This window comes from Oryzias latipes, chromosome 2, assembly GCF_002234675.1.
Source record: "Oryzias latipes chromosome 2, ASM223467v1".
Classification (NCBI taxonomy): domain Eukaryota; kingdom Metazoa; phylum Chordata; class Actinopteri; order Beloniformes; family Adrianichthyidae; genus Oryzias; species Oryzias latipes.
Genome location: NC_019860.2, coordinates 25,168,731 through 25,194,458, shown reverse-complemented (window position 1 = coordinate 25,194,458; position 25,728 = coordinate 25,168,731). Strand labels below are relative to the sequence as shown.

At 47.4% G+C, this 25,728-nt stretch overlaps 2 protein-coding genes across 3 annotated transcripts; one reads left to right on the top strand and one right to left on the bottom strand.

Moving 5' to 3' along the window:
• Positions 1 to 12: 12 nt before the first annotated feature.
• Positions 13 to 10,569, top strand: LOC101160379 (formin-like protein 2). Of its 2 annotated transcripts, XM_023949565.1 has the most exons (28): positions 15 to 533; positions 1,333 to 1,416; positions 2,551 to 2,631; positions 2,783 to 2,859; positions 2,939 to 3,022; positions 3,089 to 3,232; positions 3,307 to 3,433; positions 3,505 to 3,581; positions 3,664 to 3,757; positions 3,835 to 3,909; positions 3,986 to 4,096; positions 4,184 to 4,333; positions 4,452 to 4,553; positions 4,659 to 4,879; positions 4,959 to 5,065; positions 5,176 to 5,361; positions 5,451 to 5,471; positions 6,304 to 6,428; positions 6,547 to 6,749; positions 7,039 to 7,273; positions 7,353 to 7,421; positions 7,625 to 7,705; positions 7,818 to 7,947; positions 8,024 to 8,184; positions 8,387 to 8,488; positions 8,747 to 8,842; positions 9,321 to 9,444; positions 9,523 to 10,569. In XM_023949565.1, exons 1-28 carry the CDS (start codon positions 417 to 419, stop codon positions 9,609 to 9,611), a joined length of 3,273 nt encoding a protein of 1,090 aa, XP_023805333.1. In that variant the 5' UTR covers positions 15 to 416; the 3' UTR covers positions 9,612 to 10,569. The 2 variants fall into 2 exon arrangements, with proteins under 2 accessions (XP_023805336.1, XP_023805333.1); XM_023949568.1 differs by lacking the exon at positions 5,451 to 5,471 and having other exon boundaries at positions 13 to 533.
• Positions 10,570 to 10,611: 42 nt separating this feature from the next.
• rgn (regucalcin) lies at positions 10,612 to 25,697 on the bottom strand. The gene is made up of 8 exons (XM_004084583.4): positions 25,598 to 25,697; positions 24,664 to 24,857; positions 19,229 to 19,411; positions 19,058 to 19,158; positions 14,359 to 14,473; positions 11,270 to 11,401; positions 10,913 to 11,067; positions 10,612 to 10,842 (listed from the first exon to the last, which is right to left on the bottom strand). Exons 2-8 carry the CDS (start codon positions 24,824 to 24,826, stop codon positions 10,792 to 10,794), a joined length of 900 nt encoding a protein of 299 aa, XP_004084631.1. The 5' UTR covers positions 24,827 to 24,857; positions 25,598 to 25,697; the 3' UTR covers positions 10,612 to 10,791.
• Between the last annotated feature and the right edge of the window lie 31 nt (positions 25,698 to 25,728).

Below are 25,728 nucleotides of genomic sequence, written 5' to 3'. Positions count from 1 at the left end.
GTGTGGAGGGGGCGGAGCCTGTGGCAGCAGAAGGTTTATTGTCTAAACAGGGAGGATCGAGCGAGCTACATAAAGACTGCAGCTGTGGGAGACAAAGAGAGGGAGGCTCTGGTGGAGAGGGGGAGGACAGGGGGAGGATTAACCGGCTGATGTGAGACACGCGCTCACACACACACGCACGGACAAAAACACGAATTCAACCAGATCAGACGCAGCGGCGGGGGGAGACACAAAGACAGACGGTGAAGAAGACTGAGGGAGACGGGGGCCTTCATCGTCTGAGGGACACCGGAGGCTCACGGCGCACATCCACCGGCCTGCAGAGCCCATCCCGGCGTCCCGCTGATGGCTGACCACATGTTCGTGCTGCTGTGAGCGTGAGGCTGCGGTGGGTGTGTTCGCTCTGCTTTTGGGTTATGGGGAACGCAGAGAGCATGGAGAGCCAGCTGGCGGTCATCAGGTCCAGAGCGGCACCGGTTCGGCTCCCGATGCCGGACCCAGCAGAGCTGGAAGAGAGATTCTCCATCGCCCTGGTGAGTACACATCACAGGAGCAGAGACAGACCGAGGATGCAGACACTTTGGGTTTTCAGGGTCTCAAAGGGGATGAATCAGGGGTCTAAACTGCTGTAGCTTCAGGGTAGAGCAAAAGAAGGTTCGGGGCTGGGTCTGGATCATCTGGTTCTGAGATGAATCTGGATCATTTGGTTCGGGGAATAGTCTGGATCATTTGGTTCTGAGATGAATCTGGATCATCTGGTTCTGAGATGAATCTGGATCATTTGGTTCTGAGATGAATCTGGATCATTTGGTTCTGAGATGAATCTGGATCATCTGGTTCTGAGATGAATCTGGATCATTTGGTTCTGAGATGAATCTGGATCATTTGGTTCTGGGATGGGTCTGGATCATTTGGTTCTGGGATGAATCTGGATCATTTGGTTCTGAGATGAATCTGGATCATCTGGCTCTAGGTGTTCTCTTCACTTAATTGTTTTTGCTTGTTTCCTGATGTTGGAGGCGGGTTCTAAACATGACACATTGGACCGGGAAGTCAACCATCTTCTGATTGGTTGTCTGGACTGAATTGCTGTTGTCAGGTGACACCTGAATTGAGTCATTCTGCAAAAACGGACACGATCCGATGCGGTCCTGTCCACGACTTTTGCCAACAATAACTGGGTTCAGGAAAATTCGCCTGCATCTCCAGGCAGGACCTGGACTGTGGTTCCCTCCAGAGAAAACAAAGCTGCCAGACGGACAGAATCTAGCCTGTTTGGACTTCTGTTGGGTCATCCAGAACCAGAATGAAGTTGTTAATCTTGTGTTGCAGAACTCAATGAACCTGCCGCCTGATAAGGTGCGTCTGCTGCGCTCTTATGATAATGAGAAGAAGTGGGAGCTGATTTGTGACCAGGTAAGTGTTGGCAAAGTCAACTCCTTTTACCTGGAATAAACTGATGATACGTTCACAGACACACATTTGAAAAGTCACTGTTGACAGAACCATCAGTTTCTTTGACATTAGATGGGAACATAGAGACGGCAGGTGCTGACGGTTCTCCTCAGTGTCCTTAAACCATTAGCAGAACAATTAAAAGCTCAGTGAGGTTTCTGCCCTGACATCCGAATAGGAGGGAAAAGTTAGCATCTTGTGATGGTGACAGCCTGAACGTCAGCAGGTTGCTAAAAAGTTTAGATCACAGAGCAAAGCTGCATTTACTCCCAAATGGAAAGAGGACACCTCTGCTTCAGGAAGTAACTTATTTTCCACCTGAGAAAAGCAATGCACCTCTGTCCTACTGAGGTGCATTGCTTCAGACAGAAGAACCCCTAAACCATGTCCAGAAAATCTGAACTCTAAACATGAATGTTAGTTCTCTGGGGGAGGGGGGAGGGTATGAGAGTTAAGTTGGTTAGATGGGTTAGTTAGGGTATGAAATGAGGCAGAGGCCTTTTCTGGGCTGGATTAGAGACAGATTTCTGAAATAATTCTGAAATGATGAAGGAACTACAGTTCATAGCTCTACGCACTTCCATGAATGATCTCTAAACTTCCACAATGTGGAGGTCCTAAAGGGGGAGGTTCTTCACTGAGCCATGTTTCATCAGATGATAGGAATTTTCTATTTAGGCCAAGCTTCTAGCTCATCCACCTTGTGCCTGATGGATTGCATATTTGAAGGCAGAGCTGTAGGCACGGATTAGGGTTAGGGTCTTCTTTGCTTCCTCTTTGGGTGGTCTAGTGAACAGTGACGTCCTCCAGGTTGTGAAAAGTGTTCAGTTCAGCCAGACCTCCTCTATTTACGAGGATATTCATTTCCACCATGATTTAGAGCACTTCAGAAGAGATGCATGTCAACATTAGTGTAACACTAAAAAGACCGATAGTTTGTGTACTAACCTCAATGGTCAACACAAAAAGAAAATGCTATGTGATACATTAGAAGATTGGTTTGGGTTGGTCACAGACAAGTGCTCCTTCTTAGTTATATATCAGCTGTGAGTAGTCATCCTTATCCATCCTATAATCACCTGCGTGTTTTTGTAGGAGAGGTTTCAAGTGAAGAACCCTCCACACACCTACATCCAGAAGCTAAGAGGCTTCCTTGACCCGGCTGTCACACGTAAGGTACAATTACAAACCGAGTTTGCCGATCTGATCTGTGGAGAGAAGTGCATGATGTGCACCATTGCACCATGGGACTGCAGAACCTTCCAAGTGGATTTAGTCCATTTTTAAAACTCATCTTTTTGTTGATGATCCGTTTGTGTTTCAACAGAAGTTCAGACGGCGAGTGCAAGAGTCCACCCAGATGCTTAGGGAGCTTGAGATTTCTCTCCGCACCAATCACATTGGGTAGCTGTTTTTGCCAGCATCTGTGTGGTCCATCTGTCTGAACCTCTAACCTGTGTGGTCCCCTTCTACTCTGATCTAGATGGGTTAGAGAGTTTCTCAACGAGGAGAATCGAGGCCTTGATGTTCTTGTGGAGTATTTGTCATTTGCTCAATACGCTGTCACGTGAGTCAACTCGAAGGTTTTCAGGTGGAGTCAGATACAAAGTCTTAAGCAGGATGTCATGCGTAGGTTTGACGGGGAACAGTTAGAAGGTGGCAGTGAAGTGGCTTCCATCGATTCTCCTTGGAGTCGTTCTATTGAGGATCTTCATGGCGAGTGCAGCCTTCCCTCGCCGTCCTCGTCCATATCTCGTGCTGCCCGACATTCTATCAGGTAGGGTGTGGTAAAGCTTTAAAGCAGATTGAGCATAAACGTCTTTGTTTTAAAACCAGAGTTTGTGCTTGCAGCTCTACTTTGGTGACACGCTCCAACACCCTGCCAAGCCGTCGGACTCTGAAGAACTCTCGACTTGTCTGCAAAAAGGATGACGTCCATGTTTGCATCATGTGCCTGAGAGCCATCATGAACTACCAGGTATCTAACGTAGCAGATCTGTTCTGCTGCTTTTATTACTCACTCTGACACACAGTGCTCCTCTTCCTCAGTATGGTTTCAACATGGTGATGGCTCATCCCCATGCCGTCAACGAAATTGCTCTCAGCCTCAACAACAGGAACCCCAGGTATGACTACTATAAAGCACAGATGCAAAGAACGCTGCAGAGTCCATGCCAGCCATGTCCGTCTCTGTCTCCTGTTCTGCAGAACCAAAGCTTTGGTTCTGGAGCTGCTGGCAGCAGTGTGTTTGGTCAGGGGAGGACATGAGATCATCCTGTCGGCCTTTGACAACTTTAAAACAGTAAGCACTCAAAACACAAACGTAACAACAACACGATTAAGAGCAACTTTAACAGTGAGTCCCATGATTTTCTACAGGTTTGTTCGGAGTCAATGCGGTTTGAGAAGCTGATGGAAGATTTCAAGAATGAAGATGACAACATTGACTTCTTGGTATTGTCTGGTGAAAGGAAGTGCCACTTTTTACATGCCATGCTTTAGCTAATTGGATCCAAAAACGTGTTTCCAGGTTGCCTGCATGCAGTTTATCAACATTGTGGTTCACTCAGTGGAAGACATGAACTTCAGAGTCCATCTACAGTATGACTTCACCAAACTCAACCTGGATGAACATCTGGAGGTATCTGAGCACCGCCAAAAAGAGCCAATCACAAGAGGGCAGAATTTGAATTATAGTGACAAAGGGTCACTCTCCTGTCCCCCCCAGAGACTAAAGCACACAGAGAGTGACAGGCTGAAGGTTCAGATTCAGGCATACCTGGACAACGTGTTTGACGTGGGGACGCTGCTGGAGGATGCCGAAACCAAAACTGCTGCTCTGGAGAGAGTTGAGGAGCTTGAAGAGAGCCTGGCTGGGGTGAGACAGGACCGACATCATTTCCCATAACTGTCATGGACATTAGAAACATCTAGGCATGACAGAAACAGGAGCAGCAGCTCTAACGAAACACTTGTCATTGTGATCACACGCACAGATGTCGGAGCGCCTGCTGGATGTGGAGAATGAAGCCATGCTGAAGATTGTTGAACTGGAAAAACAACTGATGCAGACCAACAAGGAGCTGGACCAACTCCGGGTCAGTGCTGTCGTCATGGAAACAGTTCCTAAAGGCATTTGGATGGAGGTACCAGTGTTTGTTGGTCTGCGCTTCCTTACGTAAGTCTATGCATCACCTGTGCAGGAGGGGTATGCAAATGCAAACTCTCAGGTGCATACTCTGAGGCGAATAGTACGGGAGAAAGACCAGACAATCCGACGGCACAGTCGCTTGGAACGGCAGGCCCAGGAGGCCCAGCAGGCCGGAGGACCAGGGGCTCCTCAACCCCAAAGAGGAGAAGGAGATGGAGGAGTGTCTGATTCTGCTTCCCCCTCCCCTCCTCCCTGTTCCAACCTCTCCCCCAGGTAAGATAAAAGCAAAGCAGGTGGCATACTAGAGTAGCTTTGGAGCACTAAACAGACGCCCTCTTCATTGTCTCTACAGTCCAGAAACTGTATCTTATCACAGCGTGGGACCAGGGCTGGGTGGAGTTCCAGGCATGCTGACTCCGCCTCCTCCGCCTCCGCCTCCCCCTCCAATGCCAGTCACAGGTTCTCTTCTTGTTTTCAGTAACAACCAAAGCAGTTCTGTAGCAGTCTGCCAGTCCCTAGTTTTACAGGGTACTGGTACCTCTAACCCACCTGCTTTTTCCTGGTTTCAGTGTCTAATGGACTCTACCCCACCCCACCTCCCCCTGCTCCACCACCACCCCCTCCTCCACCACCTCTGGCTTCTCGGACCAATGAGCTCTGCTGTGTCCCCATGCCGCCTCCTCCTCCACCCGTGGCGCCTCCTCTTCCTGGCGCTGGGGGTTCACCTACAGTCATCTTTAACTCTGGATTAGCAGGTGGCTCTAGCTCTGACTGAGCTGTAATCTCAGTGAACTGTGACCCACTGCAATACTAACATGTTGTCTCTTCTTCAATTGGCTGACAGAGGGCCCCCTCAAGTTATTTTGTACGTTTTTCATTCAAACATCTGTGCATTCTTAAGCTCCACCCCTCATTCCTCATCCGTCTGTGACACTGTGATGTTTCTGTGTTGTGACTGAGAACGCTACCAAAGGTTCTTAGAAAAAATACTAAAAACCTGTTCTGTTAAAAACAACGATTCATTCACCACTAACACAGCGCTCACTTCCTGTTTGCACATGTGGGCTCTGAGAGCTTAGACATCACATGATCACATCCATCAGTCAGCCCCATTTTTACAGATAAAAGTTCAAGAAGATCATTTGAACGTCTCAACAGTACAATGTTCATAGTGTTTTCACTGGGCATGAAACCCAATTGTTCATGCTTGTCAATGAGCTTTTGCACATCTTACAGGCTTTCTATGTGTAACCCTTGTTCTATCCTAGGCACTTTAACATTGGGAGTGGGGTCATCTAGACCCACTAGACAGTGCTCTGAACCTTTTTTCTTCAATGATTTGTGATCTTCACTGGTGTCCATGGATTACATGAAATCTTTCCACCTTTATCCACCTTTGTCATGGTAGGGAGAACACCTCAATGGAAGGGGGGTTTATCTGGACCCCATAGGATAGCACAAGGGTTAATTAAACCAGAAAGACTTGATTCAGCCAACAGCTGAAGCAGTTTTCATTGGTGAACGAACGCTCTTCAGAACTGTCTGTGTCCTGAGAGTTGCTGCGTTGATTATTGCAGTAAAACTCTGGAATGCGATCGGCATCCTTTAGTAGGACTGTCATTCTGTTTGTCTGAATGTCAGGTGGGTTTAACCATCTGTGTGTTGATGACTCACATCTGTACTCCTGGTTCAAACAGCGGTGAAGATCAAGAAACCAATTCAGACCAAGTTCAGAATGCCAGTGTTGAATTGGGTTGCACTGAAACCGAGTCAGATCAACGGAACCGTCTTCAATGATATCGACGATGAGTCCATCCTGCAGGTAGGGTCAGGGTAGACAGGTTTGCTTGAATAAGCATGAACCTGCAAAGGCACATTTAGACCATCAGTTTGATTTTAATGATGGTCTTATGAGACCCCTTTTTCCTACCATCTCTTAGAACTTGGACATGGAGGAGTTTGAGGAGCTGTTTAAGACCAAAGCTCAAGGTCCAGCGGTGGATCTTACTCTGTCCAGGCAGAAACTTCCTCAGAAAGGCCCATCCAAAGTCTCTCTGTTGGAAGCCAACAGAGCCAAAAACCTAGCAATCACCTTGAGGAAGGCTGGACAGGGGTCAGAGGTCATTTGCCGTGCAATCCAAATGTAAGTTGGCTTGGACTGAAGCCCCATAACCCCTTTAAAAAACAAAAGCAGGAGCATTTTGGCTAAAAGGTATTTAATGAACAATGGTCCGGTCAAAAGGTTGCAGCAGAGTTTTTGCTTGGTGCTGGATCTCAACTTGTGACATTACCGCAAACACATTTGTCTCTGTGAGCAACAGCTCTGCTGCAGCATTCTGCAACTGACCGCAGCATTGGAAACAAAGACAAACAGAAATGTGTATCGTTCCTGCATGCGTACAGCTCACTAAATTCAGGCTGCCTTGGTACAGGTTTGATCTTCGGACGGTGCGAGTGGATTTCGTGGAGTGTCTGATGCGTTTCCTGCCAACGGAGGCGGAAGTTAAGCTGCTACGGCAATATGAGAGGGACAGGAAACCTCTGGAGGCTCTGAGTGACGAAGATCGATTCATGATGCAATTCAGTCGAATCGAAAGACTCAGTCAGCGCATGACGATCATGACCTTCATGGGAAACTTTGCTGACAATGTCCAGATGTTGACTCCAGTAAGACAGACGCCTTTCTAGTGTTAACTGGACTGATGGGGGGGTGGAACAATGCTCACTGTCCTTTGCTTTTTCTCAGCAACTTCATGCCATCATTGCCGCTTCAGTGTCCATAAAGTCATCACAAAAACTAAAGAAGATCCTGGAGGTCAGTATATGCATGACCGAAGATCCGATTCAGCCCACTTCATACATTTACTGTTCTGGATCCAATCTGAGTTCACCGACCATTTCCTGGTTTCGGTTAGCAACTATGACCCTATCAAATCTCACATTTAAGCCTTTGAATGAAAATGTGCTAGCAATTGTGGATCTGTGATCATTTGTGAGACAGTTGTGTCTTTTCTGCAGATTATCCTGGCTCTGGGAAACTACATGAACAGCAGCAAGAGAGGAGCCGTGTACGGCTTCAAACTACAGAGCTTAGACTTGGTAAAGCAGAATCTACTGCTCCTCCCCAAACATTAGGATGGAGCTGACGGGTTTTAGAGGAGGATATCTTCACAACCCAAACACCAAAAGAGCTATCTTTGTGTTTTTGCAGCTTCTGGATACAAAGTCAACAGACAGGAAGCAAACGCTGCTTCATTATATTTCCAATGTGGTCAGAGAGAAATATCAGGCTGTGTCTCTCTTTTACAATGAACTCCATTATGTGGACAAGGCTGCTGCAGGTAATTAATCAATCAATCATAGTGCTGCTATAATACAATGGCCTGTGGCACTCACCTGCGCTTACCTGTACGACAGTGAGTCTGGAGAATGTCCTGTGTGATGTAAAGGAGCTGCAGCGAGGCATGGAGCTCACCTGGAGAGAGTTTAGTGTGTCGCACAACGCCACGCTCAAAGACTTCATCAGTAGGAATGAGTCACGCCTCACAAAGCTGCAGGAAGATGCCCGCATTGCTCAGGTGAGGTGAACACCTGCAGCCACTCCCACTATCAGCAACAGTAGCTAGACCCTAAAGAACAGCTGGAGGTTTGCCACCAAGTTGATCCAGCTAGTTTTAGTGAAAGATGAGAGCGTTCAGAGGGGGGGGTCTCATAGACCTCTTCAGTGAAAGCCCCCTCCCTCAGAAACAATGACAGCAGCTGTCTGTCTGTGAACCTCAGGATGCCTTTGAGGACGCCGTCAAGTTTTTTGGAGAGAGCTCAAAGACGATGCCCCCCTCCGTCTTCTTTCCCGTTTTCGTCCGCTTCATCAAAGCTTACAGGGTAAGTGACGACTAACCCCCCCTCCCACAGTGTACTTGACGATGGTGATCATCCCGTTTTAAATGCTGCATCTTTTAAAACCAAGAGTCAGATGGAGCAATACAAACATAAAGGTGTCAGCCACTCGTCACTGCAGACTCTCACCACACAACACGGACAAATACAGAAGTCTCTACTTGATGTGAATGTGGACGTGTAGGGGGAGGAGGGGGGGGCTAAGACCGACTGTCGCAATTCAGCCTCAAAGTTTGTCTTCAGTTGGCAGATGAGGAGAATGAGCAGAGGAGGCGCCAGGAGCAAATGTTGTTAGAGAAACTGGAGCAGGAGGAGCAACAAGAAGAGGAGGACAGCAAGGTGAGACCACAAACATCAACAGCCTGGCCTCTGATTGGTCCTCAGACCACTGACATCACACTCAGTCAGTGTTGATCCTAAGAACAGAGTCAGACTGTTCCCATCTGGAACCTGAACCTTCACCTTCTGACTTCCATCCACATCCAGCTGTACGGTAAAGCTGCTCCTGCATCCCGGCTGTGACCTCTGTAAAGGTCACAGGAACGGCTAAATAGAAACATTTCTGATCAGAGAATCTAAAACTCAGAAAAAAGATTTTTATTGTCTTTTTAGGAGGCTAGAAGGCTAACCACTGAAGTTTGATCAAAAAGGTGCGTGCTAGCAAGATAACGCACATGAGCAGGTGCCCTAACCCAGTTCTAAACAGTGTCACATGTCTTTTCGCTGGGCGGGACTTGCCTTTCTCTATGGTTGTCAAACTATGAGCCACATGATGGAGGCAAACGTGCAAAGACTAACCCCCCCCCTCCCTTCACAGTCTCCAAGCCACAAAGGCAAGCGGCAGCAGCAAGAGCTGATCACTGAGCTCCGACGACGGCAAGGAAAAGACAGCCGCCACGTTTACGAAGGGAAGGACGGCGCCATTGAGGACATCATCACAGGTAAGGCCCCCCGTCACAGCGGGTCCACATTAAAGCAGGTGCCCCACCGGTCACCCTGATGCCTTTTCTCCCCTGCAGCTCTGAAGACCGTCCCCTTCACGGCTCGATCAGCCAAACGAAGCTCTCGATTCTTCTGTGACCCCGCCCTCCCAGAGGAGCACTACTGAAGACACCACGGCCGCCCACCCCCCTTTTATTTATTGGGACCAACAAGCACTTTGAACATTCTTGACTGACCAATGTGAACCATGTTTGTCATTTTATGATCCCCGTCTGTCACAGTGTGATGTTTAAAGGTCGACAACAGTCTGATAGTCTGGACTAAAAGTCACTTCTTTAGGTTTTCTCGGAGCAGAAAGGCTTTTAGCTCAAGTTTTATTACCATTTTAGGAAGAATGCTGAACTAAAACAGGAGGATCCAAATTCTAACACAGCTGGGAAAACCGTCCTCTGGTTCCGTCACAGATGTAAACGTCTGCAGCATCACGACAAACGGAGAACCGGTAATGATGCTGCTCCAAAAACTGTTCCGGGAATCCAAGCAGACGGTTGCTCTGCCTCTTTGAGAACCAAAACAGATGGATGCAGAGCAGCAACCATGTTAGACCAGAGAAGGTTGCCTCACGTCAGACGAGGACGGATGCCGGCTCCAGAAAGGTCCAGCTGTGACTTTGGCTGAAACTTCTGCAGGGTTCTGCTTCTTTTGTTTCACAGAGTTCCTAAACCATGAAAGCATAGAAAAACCTAACTCTTCATCTGTACACCACCCACCATCCATCCAAGTTCCTGAGGACCATGCAGGTCGGCGGGCGCCAGACGACTCTTGCATGAAAAGAAGACACTGACACCGGAGAGACAATTCAGTTCTATAACAATCCCTGCTTGGTCTTGGACTGAAAAGGTCCAGTTTACTGGTCCCAATCAAACGATGACCCTCTGCATTATTGCCTTCCTACTGAACCCACCCTGCCCTCATCATCATCATCATCATCATCATTAGCTTGAAGAAGACAGCACACTTTTCTACGTGTACAAATGTTTTTTAGCAGGTTGTGTAGCAATGCTCGTGTTTGTTGACCGTGATCCTGCACTTGGTGTGAGAATAAAACACACCCTGTCAAAAAACAAAAGACTTTTGTCTGAGAAACCACATTACCCAGAAGCATCTGCTGCAGTGCCAATTTAAGGCGGACTTTATTTCAAGTAGAGTCAGAATGAATAACATTGGATTCTTATTTCTAACTAGCTGACAGCTCCTTAAGATTCTAAGGGTTCTGCTTCTGCTCTGATTTGCTCCAACAGTGAGTGGCAGATTGGTTTTCCGGGTGGGTCTCGGCATTCTGAGAATTATCCTATGAATGACCTTGATGGTTGACCTTTAACCCCAAGTCCTCTCACCTGCACACACACAGATGTCCACAGTCACTCAGTGAATGTCAGAAAGGTCTTTACGTCAGTAAACACTCACCCTGAAGGTGTTACCCGCCAGAGGCTGCTGGCTCTTCTCTGATTGGTCGAGGCCCAGACTGGCTGAGGTCACAAACAGGTCAGAAAAGTCTGGACCTCCAAAACAGCAGGAAGTGACCTTTGTCACTGGCAGAGAGACAGTCTGCAGCTGCACACCTGAGGAGAAGCAGACAGGTGCTGCAGGTGTCAGACATGAAGCCGTTTTCTGGTCATTCGTGTGTGATACGAGCAGAGATGAGCAGGGAGATGTTTTTTGGGTGTGAAAGGGCCTACCGGTGAATTTATTACCGGAATGTTTACAAATCAGAGGCTAACTGGATCGTTTCCCAGTGCGACCAGTTCAGCCAGCAGCACTCACCAGTGGTGGGATCGATGTGGATCACTCTTCCTCCGTTGTAACAAGCTACCCAGAGGCGGCCGTCAACATCAGTGGTCATGCCGTCAGGAAGCCCCTCCCCCTCCTTCATGCGATACACCACACGCCGGTTCGCTAGACAGACACAGATCCTTCTTTTGTTCGTGTGCAAAAAAAAGTGTACTTATCAAAGCAAAACAGATAAAGAAAAAAAATCTTATTTTCAAGTGTGGTCTGGCCAAAAGGATTATCGTCTTGCTGTCAAAATTGATGCTGCAGGGAATGTGTTAGCAGAAGAAGTTCTGCTGATGTCGTTAGTTCTATCGCTGTTAGATCTATTGTCGTTAGTTCTATAATAAATAATAAATTTTATTTGTATAGCGCTTTAAATGGCACACAAAGACACTTCATTAGTTCTATCATTGTTGGTTCTATGGTTGTTAGTTCTACTGATTCTATTTCTCCGTCTCTTCCTACTGCAGTGGAGTAAATGATTGAAGGATTTCTGGATAACCTCAATTCTCTGTCTTGATGTAATCTTTGGGAAAGGCCGTTCCCAGCCGCCCCTTTCCTGGGGTCTGGGCCTGGTGGGACATGCCTAGAACACGTCTCCACTGAGGCTTCTGGACCAGCTCCAGTCCAAGCTCCCTGCAGGTGACCAAACTCCTCCCCCGCCTCTAAGAGCCCCCAGCCCCCCAGTGAGGAAACTCATTTCTGCAGCTTTGCTTTCTGGCTGCTCTCTCTTCAGCACAACAGGATCGGTTCAGCCACCGCATGACAGCGGACCACCAACCCGCCTGTCAATCTCATGCTTCAATTTCCCCTCACTCGTCAACAAGACCCCAACATGTTTGAACTCCTCCACCTGGGGCAGGAGCGCTCCACCCGGAGGGGACACAACACCTTTCTCCGGTCAGGTAGCATGGCTCAGATTTAGCGCTGCTGACCCGATGCATGCTGGAGGTCCTGGCTTGATCTGGTTGGGTCTAGATCAGGGGTCGGCAACCCAAAATGTTCAAAGAGCCAAATTGGACGGAAAAAACAGAAAACAAAAATGTCTGGAGCCGCAAAATATTAAAAGCCCCATTTAAGCCTTATAATGAAGGCAACACATGCAATATGTATCTATATTCTCTATATTAGCCTACTATCAAAATGATTAAGTTTCTACAAATACAGAATGAGCATTATTAACAATTAAATGTTTATTTGCCCTGCAGTGCATTCTGGGAAAACGACGCGTCACGTGACTGCTCTGTTGTTCAAGTTTAACTTCATTATAATAGCAATGAACTAAGTTTCATTGCTTTGATAAAATAAAAGAAATGTAATAAAGAAATCTGATTTTTGATGTCATTTTTATTTTGAGGATTCGAACAAAAACAATAAAATGGAACGTTCCTGACGACGTTCCCCATGACAGTCAGCTTGCGCTGGAATGACAGAACAGCTTCGAGCATTTGCGGCGCCTGCAGACTTTCATTCAGCTCCTTTAGGTGGCCTGTCAGTCACATCCACCAAAACGTGCAGCTTTTCCAGCCACTCAGCATCTTCCAGTTGCGTGTAGTTCAGGTCTTTTCAGGAATGTTTTCACGTGTTCTAAACAGACGACAAAGTGACGCAAACGTCCCCCCTGGACAGCCATCGGACTGTGTTGTGTAGCAGGACATCAGAATATTCGCTTTCAACTTCATCCACCAATGCACGGAACTGATGGAGGTTCATTTACATCAGCCACCTCCCTAGCGGTTCGCCGCCCTGCTGGTAGAAACGTGTGTCGCAGGCTATGACGCAAATCTCCGTTGACAGAAATGTTGAAGTTTAATATTGTAATGACCCAGCCGGACCGTCACCCAAGCGGGATAGCAGCAGCCAAACCGCTTACCAAGACACTTCTAAATGGGGCTGTCCGTGCCTCAGACACCACACGACCCCGGAAAGTCTCAGTGACAAATTAATAGCAGGAGAGACGAAATCTCCTTCTCAGTTCTTAGTCCATTTATCCCAGCACAGACAAACAGCCCAAACAGCATGGACGTCACTTCAGTTCACAACACTCTTACTCAAGGTTTTACCCAAAACTCCCACTTCCCATAAGCCTTAGGGGCTGAAGGCGGGGCTAACCCCCAGGTCGCGTGCATTTTAGGTCTGTTAGCAGCAGGGGATTGTGGGATGCGGTCTCCTGATCTTATCAGGGCTCCGCATGAGCGTTTCTGTTTGCCCACGTTTCTTTTCATACGGCAGTTTTGTTGTTCCACCTTAGTTTATTCTTCCTGTTATGTTTGTTTCTTTTTGTTGGACCATAAGTGTGGGAGGGGGAGAGGTTGATGACCACTGTGCAATGTTCAATGTAGTGCGTGATCATAAAATTCGGGGCTTGTAATTTCGGAAAAGAGAGTATGCTCTCAACTTTCCTCACTACCTTCTCCTCTCTGTGACTATGCGGAATCGTGCGATGTCAGGGAAACGGACTTATCTTCAGCACAGTCAGTTGATTGACAGTTCAACTTATAGACAGCTTGGCTCCCCTTTTCCAGCTGCAAGTGACGTACATGCTGGACGTTACAATTTTAATACTTCAAGCTCTTACAGCATTGGAAAACGTAAAGAATGTTTGTGTCTTGTTTTTCCTCCTACAGAAACCATATTAAAACAAAAAGTATATTTCTCTCTCCCATCTTTTTACATTTTCAAACATCTTTGAAAATGCCACCAGGGCAGCGCTAAAGAGCCGCGGGTTGCCGACCCCCGGTCAAAGGCCTTTTCTGAATCCAATGTGGAAACAGTGCAGTTCAGCATGTGAGGTCATTAATACGCCCAGAACTTCGACTGAAAAAAAGACCAAACCAAACGACAGTTCATGACCGAGGAGAGAAGATGACTTTGACACATGTAGGTTGAAGCGTGACTCTCCTGAAACTGGACATTTTACTGAACATGGCTGAAAATGCACAGAAACAGTTCTCACAGCTTTCCCATGTCCAACATTTTAAAGACAAATCTGAGTCTTTCTTTGCTTTGCATAAACTGTTGAAGGGTCAACAGCTGATCTTCAAAGTGTTACAGCAGGCGTTCAGCAGGAGTGTCCTTACCCAGAGATCCACTGGTCGGCTCGTAGTCAAAGGCATCAACGGTCAGAGACAAACTGTCAATGTAGAAGAAGGTTCTTTGATCCAGAGACCACTCCAGCCCGTTGGAGATGTCCACCTGTGAGGAAGGTTGGTCCGTTAAAGTCACTACCGTCCAGAATGCTAACCCTAACCCTCTTAAAGTAACTAACTACTCGTTTTCCACATCAACCAAGTTAAAGACAAAGAGGACTGTGTTCCAGCTGGTAGGTAAGTTAGGAAATAAAACGTGTCTCTGCTGGTAAAATGCTCATCATCCATCATCCATCCATCCATCCTTTTCCCCGCCTTCTTCCTCCAGCTTCTCTCAAGGAGCAGAGGCTCTACTCCAAACTCTCTCCCCCCTGGGGGGGCCATAGCATATGGAAAATGAACATTCATCAAGTCTGCAAAACTTTGTAGTAAACTTGATGAAGAGGTTGGTGCAGTCGTGAGTCAGCAGAGGGAAGAGGAGGGGGCTCAGCCCCCATCCTTGGGGGGCTCCCCCTGTGTTCATGGTGATGGAGGTGTTGCTGTCGACACGAAGTGTCTGTGGTCTCCCTGTCAGAAAGTCCAGCAGCCAGCTACACAGGGAGGTGTTTAGTCTTAGCTGGTCCAGTTTGTGGAGGACCTACTGGGGGTGGGTGGGGGGTGGGGGGACTGTATTGAAGGCGGAGCTTGAGTCAATGAACAGCATTCTGACATGAGAGTCTTTTGTTTCCAGGTGGGTGAAGGCTGAATGGAGGGCTGTGGAGATGGCATCATCGGCTAGATCGATATGCAAAGTGGTAGGGGTCCAGAGGGGGGGGGGGGGGGGTAGACTTTTTTTTAACTCGTCCTGTCCAACAGCTGAGCAGGCAGATGAGAGCTGACGGCCTCTTGTGTTGGACATATCTTACTTTAACAACAGAGGTTATTAATCTTCAGACAAACCAAAGGTGTGTCTGAATAAACCCCTTTTGGAATTGAGGCCAAACTTTATTAATTTCAACCATGTTTGAAAATCTTTGGTGTTGGACCGGACGGAAAAGGAAAGAAGGGAAGAAGAGAGAGGGATGTTAGAGGGGGGGGGGGGGGGGGGGTGATAATAGGAGGGGGAGATAAGACCATGAAGCAGCATATAGCAACAAGTTTACAGCCGGAACCCCCCAACGCCACACGGCAGCAGGCAGGGGACAACCGCCCCCCGGGCGACCAAATCCGCCACCCAGGCCAGGACCAGCAGGACCGCCGCGAGGCCCCCAGAGCCAGAGAGCAGGGAGGCACGGGGGGAAAGAGAGCGCAGCCCCAGCCCAACAAGGAGAACAGCCCCCCCGCCGCGCCGGGAGAGCCCAACGCAGGGCCCCACCCGAGAAGGGCGCCCACAGCCCCAGACGAGCAGCCCATCACCACCCAGGAGTTCTGGGCATTCCCCCGCCCCAACCCCAGGTACGAGCCAGGACCCCCCAAGGGAGACCCGCTCCGCACTCCAGGCAGCCACCCACCCGGCCCATGGTTGGTCCAGGGAGGAGCAAGGCAGGGCCCAGCCGCCCCCGCCCAGGAGGGGAGCATCCCGGGGAAAAAGGGGGCCCACAAGGGGTGTTGTAAACTTGGCCCGACCAGGCTCGGCCACAGTTGGAGATTTGGCGGGGCCCAGCACCCAGGGGCAAGGACCAGAACCCACCCCCCAGGGACACGGACACCCCCGGCTCAGGTGTAATGTAAACCCCCCCCACTGTGCGGAGAGAGAACCGCCGGGCCCAGGAAGCCTGCACCCAGGGGACACGGCCGCCGTTGCCAAGGGGCCCGCACCCCCCACCAGGGAAGGGGTAGGGGACAGATGGACCCAGGTCCCACCTTCCTTGCAAAATGTGTGTGCGTGTATGTGTGTTTGTGAGGGTGTGTGTGTGCATGTGTGTGTGTTTGTGTTGGAATGTGTATTTTGAGGAGTAAGGGGTGTGTGCACTAAGGGGGTGCAGTTAAAATAAGCGGGTAGGGCACTGAGGGGACATCTCCTGATTACTCACAGTGATGTCCCTTCACCCTCCCCACCAAGCACCAGGATGCTGCAACTGTGTTTGCCGCCATGATGTCTTTACATTTCATGAATAAGCTTCAAGATTGTCCATGCTTGTCCACTCATCCCCAGACTCCTCCCACTTCTTTTGTTTCTCTAGCATCAGTCTGACACATGACACAAAGGTCGAGTTCTCCATTTTCACTGGTTGCAGGTGCAATTACTATATTGTCCACACCTGCAACCTGCCCCAAGTCATTCAAACTAAAACAGAAGCATCCAGTCAATTCTTTAGTTTGAATTTTTGTTAAGTTTGAATATTTACTTTACTTTTTTGTGTTGTTCCAGTAGAAACAGGAACAAAAACACAACACAAACATTTGTAATTGAAGCAGTTATCTGAGGGAAGTGCTGCATTTTCTGATTGGATGTTTTGGACTGAAAGAAGCAGTTCACATTCAACAGATGTGGTAGTTGGACAGTATAAATCCCCCAAAACTAAGAAGGAACCTTGATGTTTGTGAAGAAAACAGCTGTTGGTTTCACTAAATATGACTATTACTGGGTTATTATTACTGTAATTTGTTCAGAGCAATTTGGGATGTAAGTAGTTGACATAAAAATCATTTGGCACTTAAAAAAGGAAGAATACTATGAGTTAGGGTTGTGCCGATGGACGATATCATCGTCCATCGTGATGGGTGACTGACATCCCGATGGAGAGAACACCATCGTGATGCCACGCCCCCGCCACGTTGCGCGTCGACACCATAAGCCGCGGTTACATGTGCAAAATATCTTGATGGGATCAATGGTCGGATTAGAATCCAACCGTGTAGATGGGCCCAGAAAAATGTTTTCAGAATATAAAAACGTTCACTAAGGTCACACTTTCCGTCGGAATAAATCATTCGCACATGCGCAGTAGGGTTTGAAAACCGGAAGGATATAAATTCCGCCGAGCGGCTTTTTTTTTTCAAACTTTATTGAATGTAACAATTCAATACAAAACAATGTTAAACAGCGCCAAGCAGCTATATACATTGACATGTCAGCTCGGAAAAATACGAGATGATCTTCTAAACGTGCTTTTAATAATGTTACGGTTATTATGAAACACCTGTTTGCTCATCATTTGAATTTTAATCCGTGTGGTCAGTGCTTTTTCTGAACGGAGCCAGGATTAGCAGTATGCTAACACGGGCTAACAACATTAGCTTTGGGTGGTGCTGCTTGCTGGCTGCACGTAAACATGTAAGAATAACATCAGCCTTTATTTAGTCGGGACACGACTGGAAACACAAATCCACGTGATTGTTTGAATGTTTTCTAAGGACTGAGTGACATTTCTGCTTTGAAGCTCAAACCGCTGTGTGTGCTGACGATCCGAGCTGTGCTCAGACACACTTTTAGACCCGGTTCTGAGTTCGGTTGCATGTACCCCTAGAGCTGCGGGACGGATCGCAGTCTTAAATCTCATCAATCATAGCGCTCATGTAACAAAGCCCCCCCCCCTTCCCCTCAAACACAAAGCTGTAAGTCCGCGCTCCGCCGGTCCACTTCACTAGTGAAGTGCAGGAGCGGACTACTTCTTTACTATTTTGTTTGTTACTTTTTTTGTTAAAGTCACTTCCCTCAGTTTATACTGGATCATCGCGGATCAGTCATTAGTTGGGAAATAAAATGAAAAAAGCAAAAAAACGAATAGCAGTTATATAAGAACGAAAAATGTAAAAATACACCCCCCCCCCCCCCCCCCCCGACGATGTCATCGTCCATCCCGATGGTTGACAGCAAACATCATCAACGGCCAATTTAAGGGACATCGCCCAACCCTACTATGAGTACAATGGCACAGGTGAACACAAACTGCTGTGGTACATAGGTGTGATCATGGATTGTATATGAGAACTGGACTGAGTGATCCCGCCCCCTGGCGTTCCAAACAGGAACTGTCCTTAATTCTTGTTTTTTTTCCAATTTCCTATTTGTTAGGTGGTGCGGCGCGTAACAAATAGTCCGCGTCACGCAGCATCACCGCTGCAGTCAAGATTTGGCGATATAAAGCGATATATATATATGCTGATCTTTCCAATGGGTTGAATCAAGCATCAGTTCAGAGAGAAGGTTCTCCTCTGACTGCTTGTTTTTGTCCAAATGAGGAAGCTAAAGGTTGTTTTACTGAAGCCGGCGCAGTGATACAAAACATTTAAGCTAGCTGACCGGAACTTCCTTTTTTCACCTTGCGGTTATCCAGTGGTATATCACTATTTAACGCACACCCAGCAGCCAATCAGAATCGAGTATTCACCCGGACTGTGGTATGACTTCTTTGAACATCTTTTGATCATCATTATTTCATATTCTTCTGTAGTTCAAGTTAGTCTAGTTAGAAACTGACCAATCAGTCGTTGGTGCCTGCCTGCCGGCACCTGATTGTCAGACTATCCCGAGATGCTTTCCTTAGAAGGGGTGTGGCCTTCCCACCAGCTCACGCCTGATTGGAGATGGTAGTTGCCATAGAAACGGTGGCTCAGACAGACTCAGACCAATCACTGCCGACTGGCTCCAATTGGCGGCACCCGTATTGCAGAAAAATGGTGTCTGAATTGGCTTCATTTGGGGAAGGGGAGGGGGGGGTCACAGCTCAGTCCAGTTCTCTGATACAGCCCATGGGTTTGACGATACCTGGCTCAGGAGCCTGGTCACTGCAAGGTCAGAGTTCACAGAGTACAGAGATCCTTGTTTCCTCTCAATCTGGCCGTGCGGACTCTCCTTCGCCATCGTACCTGAGGAGTCAGCACACTGGTACCATGACACTTATGAAAAGGGGAGGAGACAACAGCACCCCCGGCTTACCTGCCAGCAGCCGTCCAAATGGATCAACTTTGCCATCGTTGAGTCTTGTGTTGAGTTTGTCTTCATCAACTTTAGCTAGAGGTGTCATCATCTGAGAGGACCAATCAACAGCCAGGATGCTGCGGCCAACACCAGCGACGTAGCCGCCTGACTCACGAGGAACTACAAAGCCCACCGTGTCACCTGGAATAAGACGGCAGGTGAATCTGCTGCCCTGACGGACACAGCCCCCCCGTTCCCATCCAGCTGGACCCTCCAATTATACAGAGCAGAGGCGTCCTGCCGCTGAGTTTAGCCAATAAGATGCAACAAAGGAAGCTCTTTAGAAATCCTTGGACGCCAGCCCTCAAGGCCTGGAACCCCTCTGACAATGACAATGCCAGGGTCCACGGTGGTGTAGCGGCCGTCACTACACACTTTCTGCACTTTTCTCAAACAGACGTGAACATTTTGACATTTTTCTGTCGTTTAAACTCTCAAAGTTCAAACCTTCACAGAAAAATACATCCAGGATTATGAATGAAGACAGAGATCTGATCACGATCACAGATTCATGTCGAGTTGACAAACTGAACACGTTCTGAACAGGAGACACGACGCAGAGGGGATTGATTGACGTCCAGTCAGGACGCTGCAAAAGACCAAATAAAAGCATGAGTCACTGCTCTGAGACGGTGAAAGGTGAACATGCTGGAACACAGGAGCCTCTGAACACTCAGCCAGAGCTGAAGGGGGATCCGATCTTTATTCTGGCCCGGATGAGACTTGTTTAAACGGGAACGCTTCCTAATCAGAACTACCATCACAAAGGTCGGATTGTCAAAGAAATCCACATCTTTAAACAACCCAAAGTGCATCTGGGATCTCACCTTTGAACAACTGGGTTTAACGGTGATCAGACTATTTCATGTTGGTTGATGAGAGGCTGAACAGGAAGAAGCTTTTCTTCTCGCTGCTCAAACTGTAGATGCCATAGATGAGATTTGGTTTTTTCTGAAATGCATCAAATATGATTTTAGCTTTTACATCTATGGCGTTTCATTGCTGACATAAAGTGAAAGGGTGTAAAGACAACTGAGCGCGTTTTCAGGAACTGAGTGAGGAACCTTACAAACATGCAGGTGCAATTCTACCCGAAGGACCCCGTATTTCAATACTGCACGGCTGTGATCTAACTGAGCGCTGATCCTCTGCGGTCACTTCCCCTTTGCGCCCTAACTTGGATTTACGCTCAGTGTTAAGGGGGAGTTTTTCTCACTTGGGGGCAGAAACATTTCTGGTTGATCTGATTGGCTAAAATTTGCATGTCTTATCCTGCGAGGCAGAGGGGCGGGACTTTCATTTTTCAGAGCAGGGGGGGCTAACAGGCGGCTCTTGAGCTGCATGCGGCTCTCTGCCTTTCATCATATTTTCTATAAACAGCACTTACACAACCATAAGGTGAAAGTCTTCCATTTTCTCCTAAATGTACAGAGCGGCCCTAATGTGTTGTGTGACTTTGGTAAAGAGGACCTAGGAGAGAACAGCATGATGACGGTACGGAGAGAGGCGAGGACGTGAAAGAAGACACCCCCCCATAGTACAAAGGAGCAGCAGGGCTCCAGACTGCGACCAATTGGTCGCATTTTGCGACCAAAATTTGAGAGTGTGCGACTGAATTTTACATCCAGTCGCACATGCGCGACCAGTAAATTTGCCTCCCCCAGCCTCCGTATTTTTTTTTCATTAAACATGGAAGGGGCACGTCAATGATCAATGAAATAATCAATGAGACGCGAGCGCACACGCACGCAAACACACACACACAAACTCGCACACATACTCATGAGACGCGAGCACACACTCGGCCACTGCGTGTAAGAAGAATAGGGAAAGTCACTGTAAGTGGCTAAAATGCGTGAAGGGGGCGGGGCCTAGAGATAATCGAGCGCGCGTTGGAAGGAAACGGAGATAAAAATCATCACAACCTGATATGTGCGTCTGAGCTATGAATAAGCGAACTATTGATTCGTTCTTCCGACCTGCAGCTAGTGTACCAGTGCCAGAGTGTACAGCAGGGGGTCTCAAACTCGCGAACCAAACCACTGCTCTCATGCGCGGCTGTCAATGCAGCACACCGCTCCCGCGGGAGATGGTCAGCTGAGGACCATAAATGTCCCACACCTACATGCGTGACAGCTGTCCTTAAAATTCAATTTAGTTTTAATATGCCTCTTCCCCTTAGTATGATCTGTGATTTGTGATATTATATCTTTTATAATTATTTTAATGTTTTGTAATGTATGTAGCCTATTTTAATCAGTTGGCATATTAATTTATTTTAATTGATCACTGAACTACAAAAAACCCATCAGGACACATGTCCCATAATGCATTGTTTTGTAGTCTGTAGGGCAGCTTTCAGTCAGTTCAGTACTAAATTTCCAGCTGTGTTCGCGTAGGTTGGTGCCTTGCTCCCACTCCTTTCTCGTGATATTTTTGTTTTGATTGACAGGTGATGTTGGAGCAAAAACAAAAATATATGTCACACACCAGGTGATCTGCGCAGCGTTGCGTCCATCTGGGTGATCACAAACACACTTATTGTGCATCTTGGCTGCACCTATTTGGTGTCACCAAGATGAATTTCCATCCCCTAATGTTTACATACATTTAAGTATTGTTTGAAACTGTGAAATGACCGAAAGGTTACTACGGTAATCACTTTGTTACTGAAAACGTTTTTTTAATTCTAAATGTATGGTATTTTGTTTACCATTTGTACTGTCATGACAGCGATGCTGCTGTCAGTTTACCTTCTTGTTGCATCTTCAAAAGTGCAGAATAAAATGTGACACTGAATTTGAAACAGCACATTGTAATTTCTGCATCTATTATTAAAGTATTTATTCGTAATACAGTGGAAATTAGTAGATTTGGTTAGAATGTTGATTTACAGTATGCGCCCCTAAATTTTCTGGTTGTGCCCCTAAAATTTTCAGTTGGGGGCCACTGTGCTCCTAGTGAAAAAAGTTAGTCTGGAGCCCTGAGCAGATATGTGAATAATGCAGAACAACTTTGGAAATCCTGGAAATTCAAAGAGACACGATTATAAAGCACAGTTTAAACTGCAGCTATCAGCTACGCGGAGGAACACGGGAATAGAGCAGCTGTGGTTCGGTCCCTTCGGTCCGTCTGCTGCATGACTGCATTCACAGCTTGAAAGGAACAATACTGATAAAAAGGCAGAAAATATATATTCTTTCTTTAGAAACGCTTTTGTAGTTCACTCTGTGTTAATACAAAATGATTGAGACTTGCTGACACATTTGAACGTTGATCAGAAGAGTTATTGAAGTCTGAATCTGTGAAGATCTTTCTAACTTAATGAACCTCAGCTGCCAGAGAATTTAAAATGATGAATCTATGGTTCACAAGTGAGGATGCTGGAAAACCAACTCCGACAAGACAAGAAGACGCAGCAGCAGCTGAGTTTCCACAGAAAAGGAGGTTGCCTGCGTTGGAAGATAAACTCGAGGCTGAGCGCTGCTACTTCCAGCAGATGAATGTGAAAAGTTGTCCCCCCCCCCCCTTACTCTGGGACGCAGCGCCGGGGGAGTTACGCCACACTTTGGGACTGTAACTAAAGCTTGTCCTGACGCGTGTCTGCTTGTTTCTTTGGAGCAGCATAGCAAAGAGACGGACTCTGACGACGACTGAAGGGAAGCTGGGGTGTTTGATAGAAATGCAGCCCGACACGGTTCAGATTCAGAAGATGAGGACTTTGATGGATGTTGGATGCTGATTGATGACTGAAAAAATGAAAAATAAATCACAACCAACTCAGTTTTGCACTCGCTTCCTTTTCCAAACACACACCAGCATGCATGTTTTACCGGTATGTGTTAATAGTAACCCTTGTGCTATCCTAGGCACTTTAACATTGGGAGGTGGGTCATCTAGACCAGTGTTTTTCAACCTTTTCTGAGACACGGCACACTTTAACCTTAAAAAAAATCCCGCGGCACACCAGCTTCCAAAAATTTAAAAAAAAAGAAGGAGAAACTCATAGTCTGTATTGATCTACAGCCCCTCCCTCCACAATCTCACATGCATTTTAGTGATAATTGTGTCAGAAAAAGCTGGAAACTGCAGCTGTTTTTTTCTAAAAGATGCAATAAAAGTTAAGTTAGAAGATTTAAAAATAGTATGATGTGTGTTCGTTGGTTTCAAGACGTTTAACGATAGATCTCCTTGTGCCTTGTCACTCTCTCAACCCAATGCATCATGGGAGATGTAGTGCATAAAACGGCTGGAGATCGGTTTTCAGAGCTTCATTGTTTTGTTCACTTGTTCCACGGTCTGACACCGGATGCTGTGGAAAGCTACACCGCAAAAGACGAGCTTTAGCTGGTATTTTTGTTAGAACTGAGCGACTTTACGAGCTAAATCGGGACAAGGAAGTGAAGACTTTAACCACTTCTGATTGGTCAGACTGATGACATGTGATTAAGCTCCCCAAGAATGATTGGTGGAGACAGTTAAAGGGGCGGGACCCAAAATACAGCCGGAGCTGTTTTTCTGTGCTGTAAGTTTTTCTCATGTGAAAATCACTGCATTTGTTACTGTTTTCATCCACTTGACAGCCGCCGGTTCTTTACTATTAAAGCCTCTAATAGAAAGTTCTGCCCCGCTGCAACCAGAAAGGTTCCTGCCCCCCAAGTGACAAACACCCCCCTTAACACTGAGCGCAAATCCAGGTGAGCGCGTAAAAGAGAACTGACCGAGCAGGATCACTGCTCAGTTAGGATTGCAGCCGTTCAGTTGTAAAATACGGAGTCGCTTGGTTAGAATTGCGCCTGCACGGTTTTAAGGTTCTAAAAAGGCCCGCTTAGTTGTCTTTACGTACTTTCAATTTATGGCAGATATGTAATCCCATACCTGCCCCCCAAGTGCCAAACACCCCCGTTAACACTACGCACAAATCCAGGTGAGGGTTCAGAGGAGAACTGACGGCGGGATCAGCGCTTTGCAGGTGTGCAGTATTGAAACACGGGTCCCTCGGTCAGAACTGCAGCTGCGCGGTTGTGAGGTTCCTCACTCAGTGCCTGAATACGCCGCTCTGCTGTCTTTACGATCGTTCATTTTATGAAACGCCATAGAATGTTTAATTTTAGTAACGTGTGGACAGAACAAACATTTGGAGGTTCTAGTTGATAAATGAAGTAAAAGGATTGTTGACTCAGTGATGATCAGAGAGTCAATGTTTTCTTCTGATTCTGAGACTCAATATTCTAAACACGGATTTTCAAAGTCACATTTTGGAACAAAGTCCTTCAGAAAACATCTTTACGTTTGTCACAAATGGGATCAATTCCAAAATGTGAACTTCCTGCTCAGCAATCAGCGTCGTCGTTCCTGCACAGGTAAAAGGTGAGACAAGCTCCGCCTCTGACCTGTCTCCACAGACTGGATCTGGTTGCTGGTTGAACTCCAGCGGTGGATCTTCTCTCCTGCGATGTCGACAAACAGCAGCGTCTGCTCTGACTCCTCCCACACAGGCCCTTCTCCAATGAGAGCGGGCGTCTTGACCACGGACTCCACCGTCACGGACGACATGTTCACCTGTCCTCTGGAGGATCGCTTGTTACTATGGAAACAGCACATTTCAATTCAAAGGCCAGATCAATTCCATCAAGACTGCTAGTGTTCCGACGAAGAACCAGATGTTCCAGAAGGAACCAAAGAACCTCCTTTAGACCCAGAACAAACGCTGTCTTGTGTGTCAGACTGTTCTTTAAACTCCAGTGAAGCCCCGCCCACATTTCCAGATTGATCTCATAGGTGAGTGACGTCAGAAGTGATTGATCCACTCTTCTTTGCAGAACTCTTTTATGGCCGAACCTCTGCATAACACATATCTGGACCTGAAGCTGATCAACCGAACCGAATCGGTGTAAAACCGAGATCTGAGTCTGGATTCGGGAAAAGTTGTCCGGTTCTGGTTTCGAGGAAAACCAATGAACTTCCTTCAGTTCAGGACTCTGACAGAACCGGAAGTACAGAGAAGCGGTCGTTGGGACCGGTTAACAGTTAGGTCCAGTCACTTGTCAACAGATCCGAACCGAATTCTCTAAAGACTTTCACCAGCAGAACCAGTCACGTGGACCGGTTTTGTTCAGTGGGTTTTGTTGTTCCCGCGGTTCGGTTTCACTCCAGTCTGAGCTCTGGTCCGAGTTTTCAGAACCGGGTCACAGCTCGGTTACATAAGAGCAGCGGGTCAAAGTTCGGACCTGCTCGAGCCGGTGGACCCGAACCGGACACTGGAGACAAATCCAGACTAACGGCGGTTCGAGTAGACTTCTGGTCCAGGTTCGGCCGAACACCTACCTGTGGAAACACTCTGGAAACTTCCTCGCGAACGCAGCACGTGAGAGAAAGCTGGCCGATAGCCCCACCCACCCTGTCGAGCCCGCCCCCTCCAGTGAGATCAATCAGGAAGTTTGATCATCCGCGGGTTC

Excerpts from the sequence above, each read along its gene's own strand:
- LOC101160379 (XM_023949565.1), top strand. The coding sequence starts at position 417 with ATGGGGAACGCAGAGAGCATGGAGAGCCAGCTGGCGGTCATCAGGTCC. Across the intron at positions 4,334-4,451 it reads TTGAAGAGAGCCTGGCTGGG|ATGTCGGAGCGCCTGCTGGA; the intron begins GTGAGACAGGAC and ends TCACACGCACAG. Across the intron at positions 7,706-7,817 it reads AACTACAGAGCTTAGACTTG|CTTCTGGATACAAAGTCAAC; the intron begins GTAAAGCAGAAT and ends GTGTTTTTGCAG.
- rgn (XM_004084583.4), bottom strand. The coding sequence starts at position 24,826 with ATGTCGTCCGTGACGGTGGAGTCCGTGGTCAAGACGCCCGCTCTCATT. Across the intron at positions 19,412-24,663 it reads GATCCAGTCTGTGGAGACAG|GTGACACGGTGGGCTTTGTA; the intron begins GTCAGAGGCGGA and ends GTCTTATTCCAG. Across the intron at positions 19,159-19,228 it reads ATTTGGACGGCTGCTGGCAG|GTACGATGGCGAAGGAGAGT; the intron begins GTAAGCCGGGGG and ends CTGACTCCTCAG.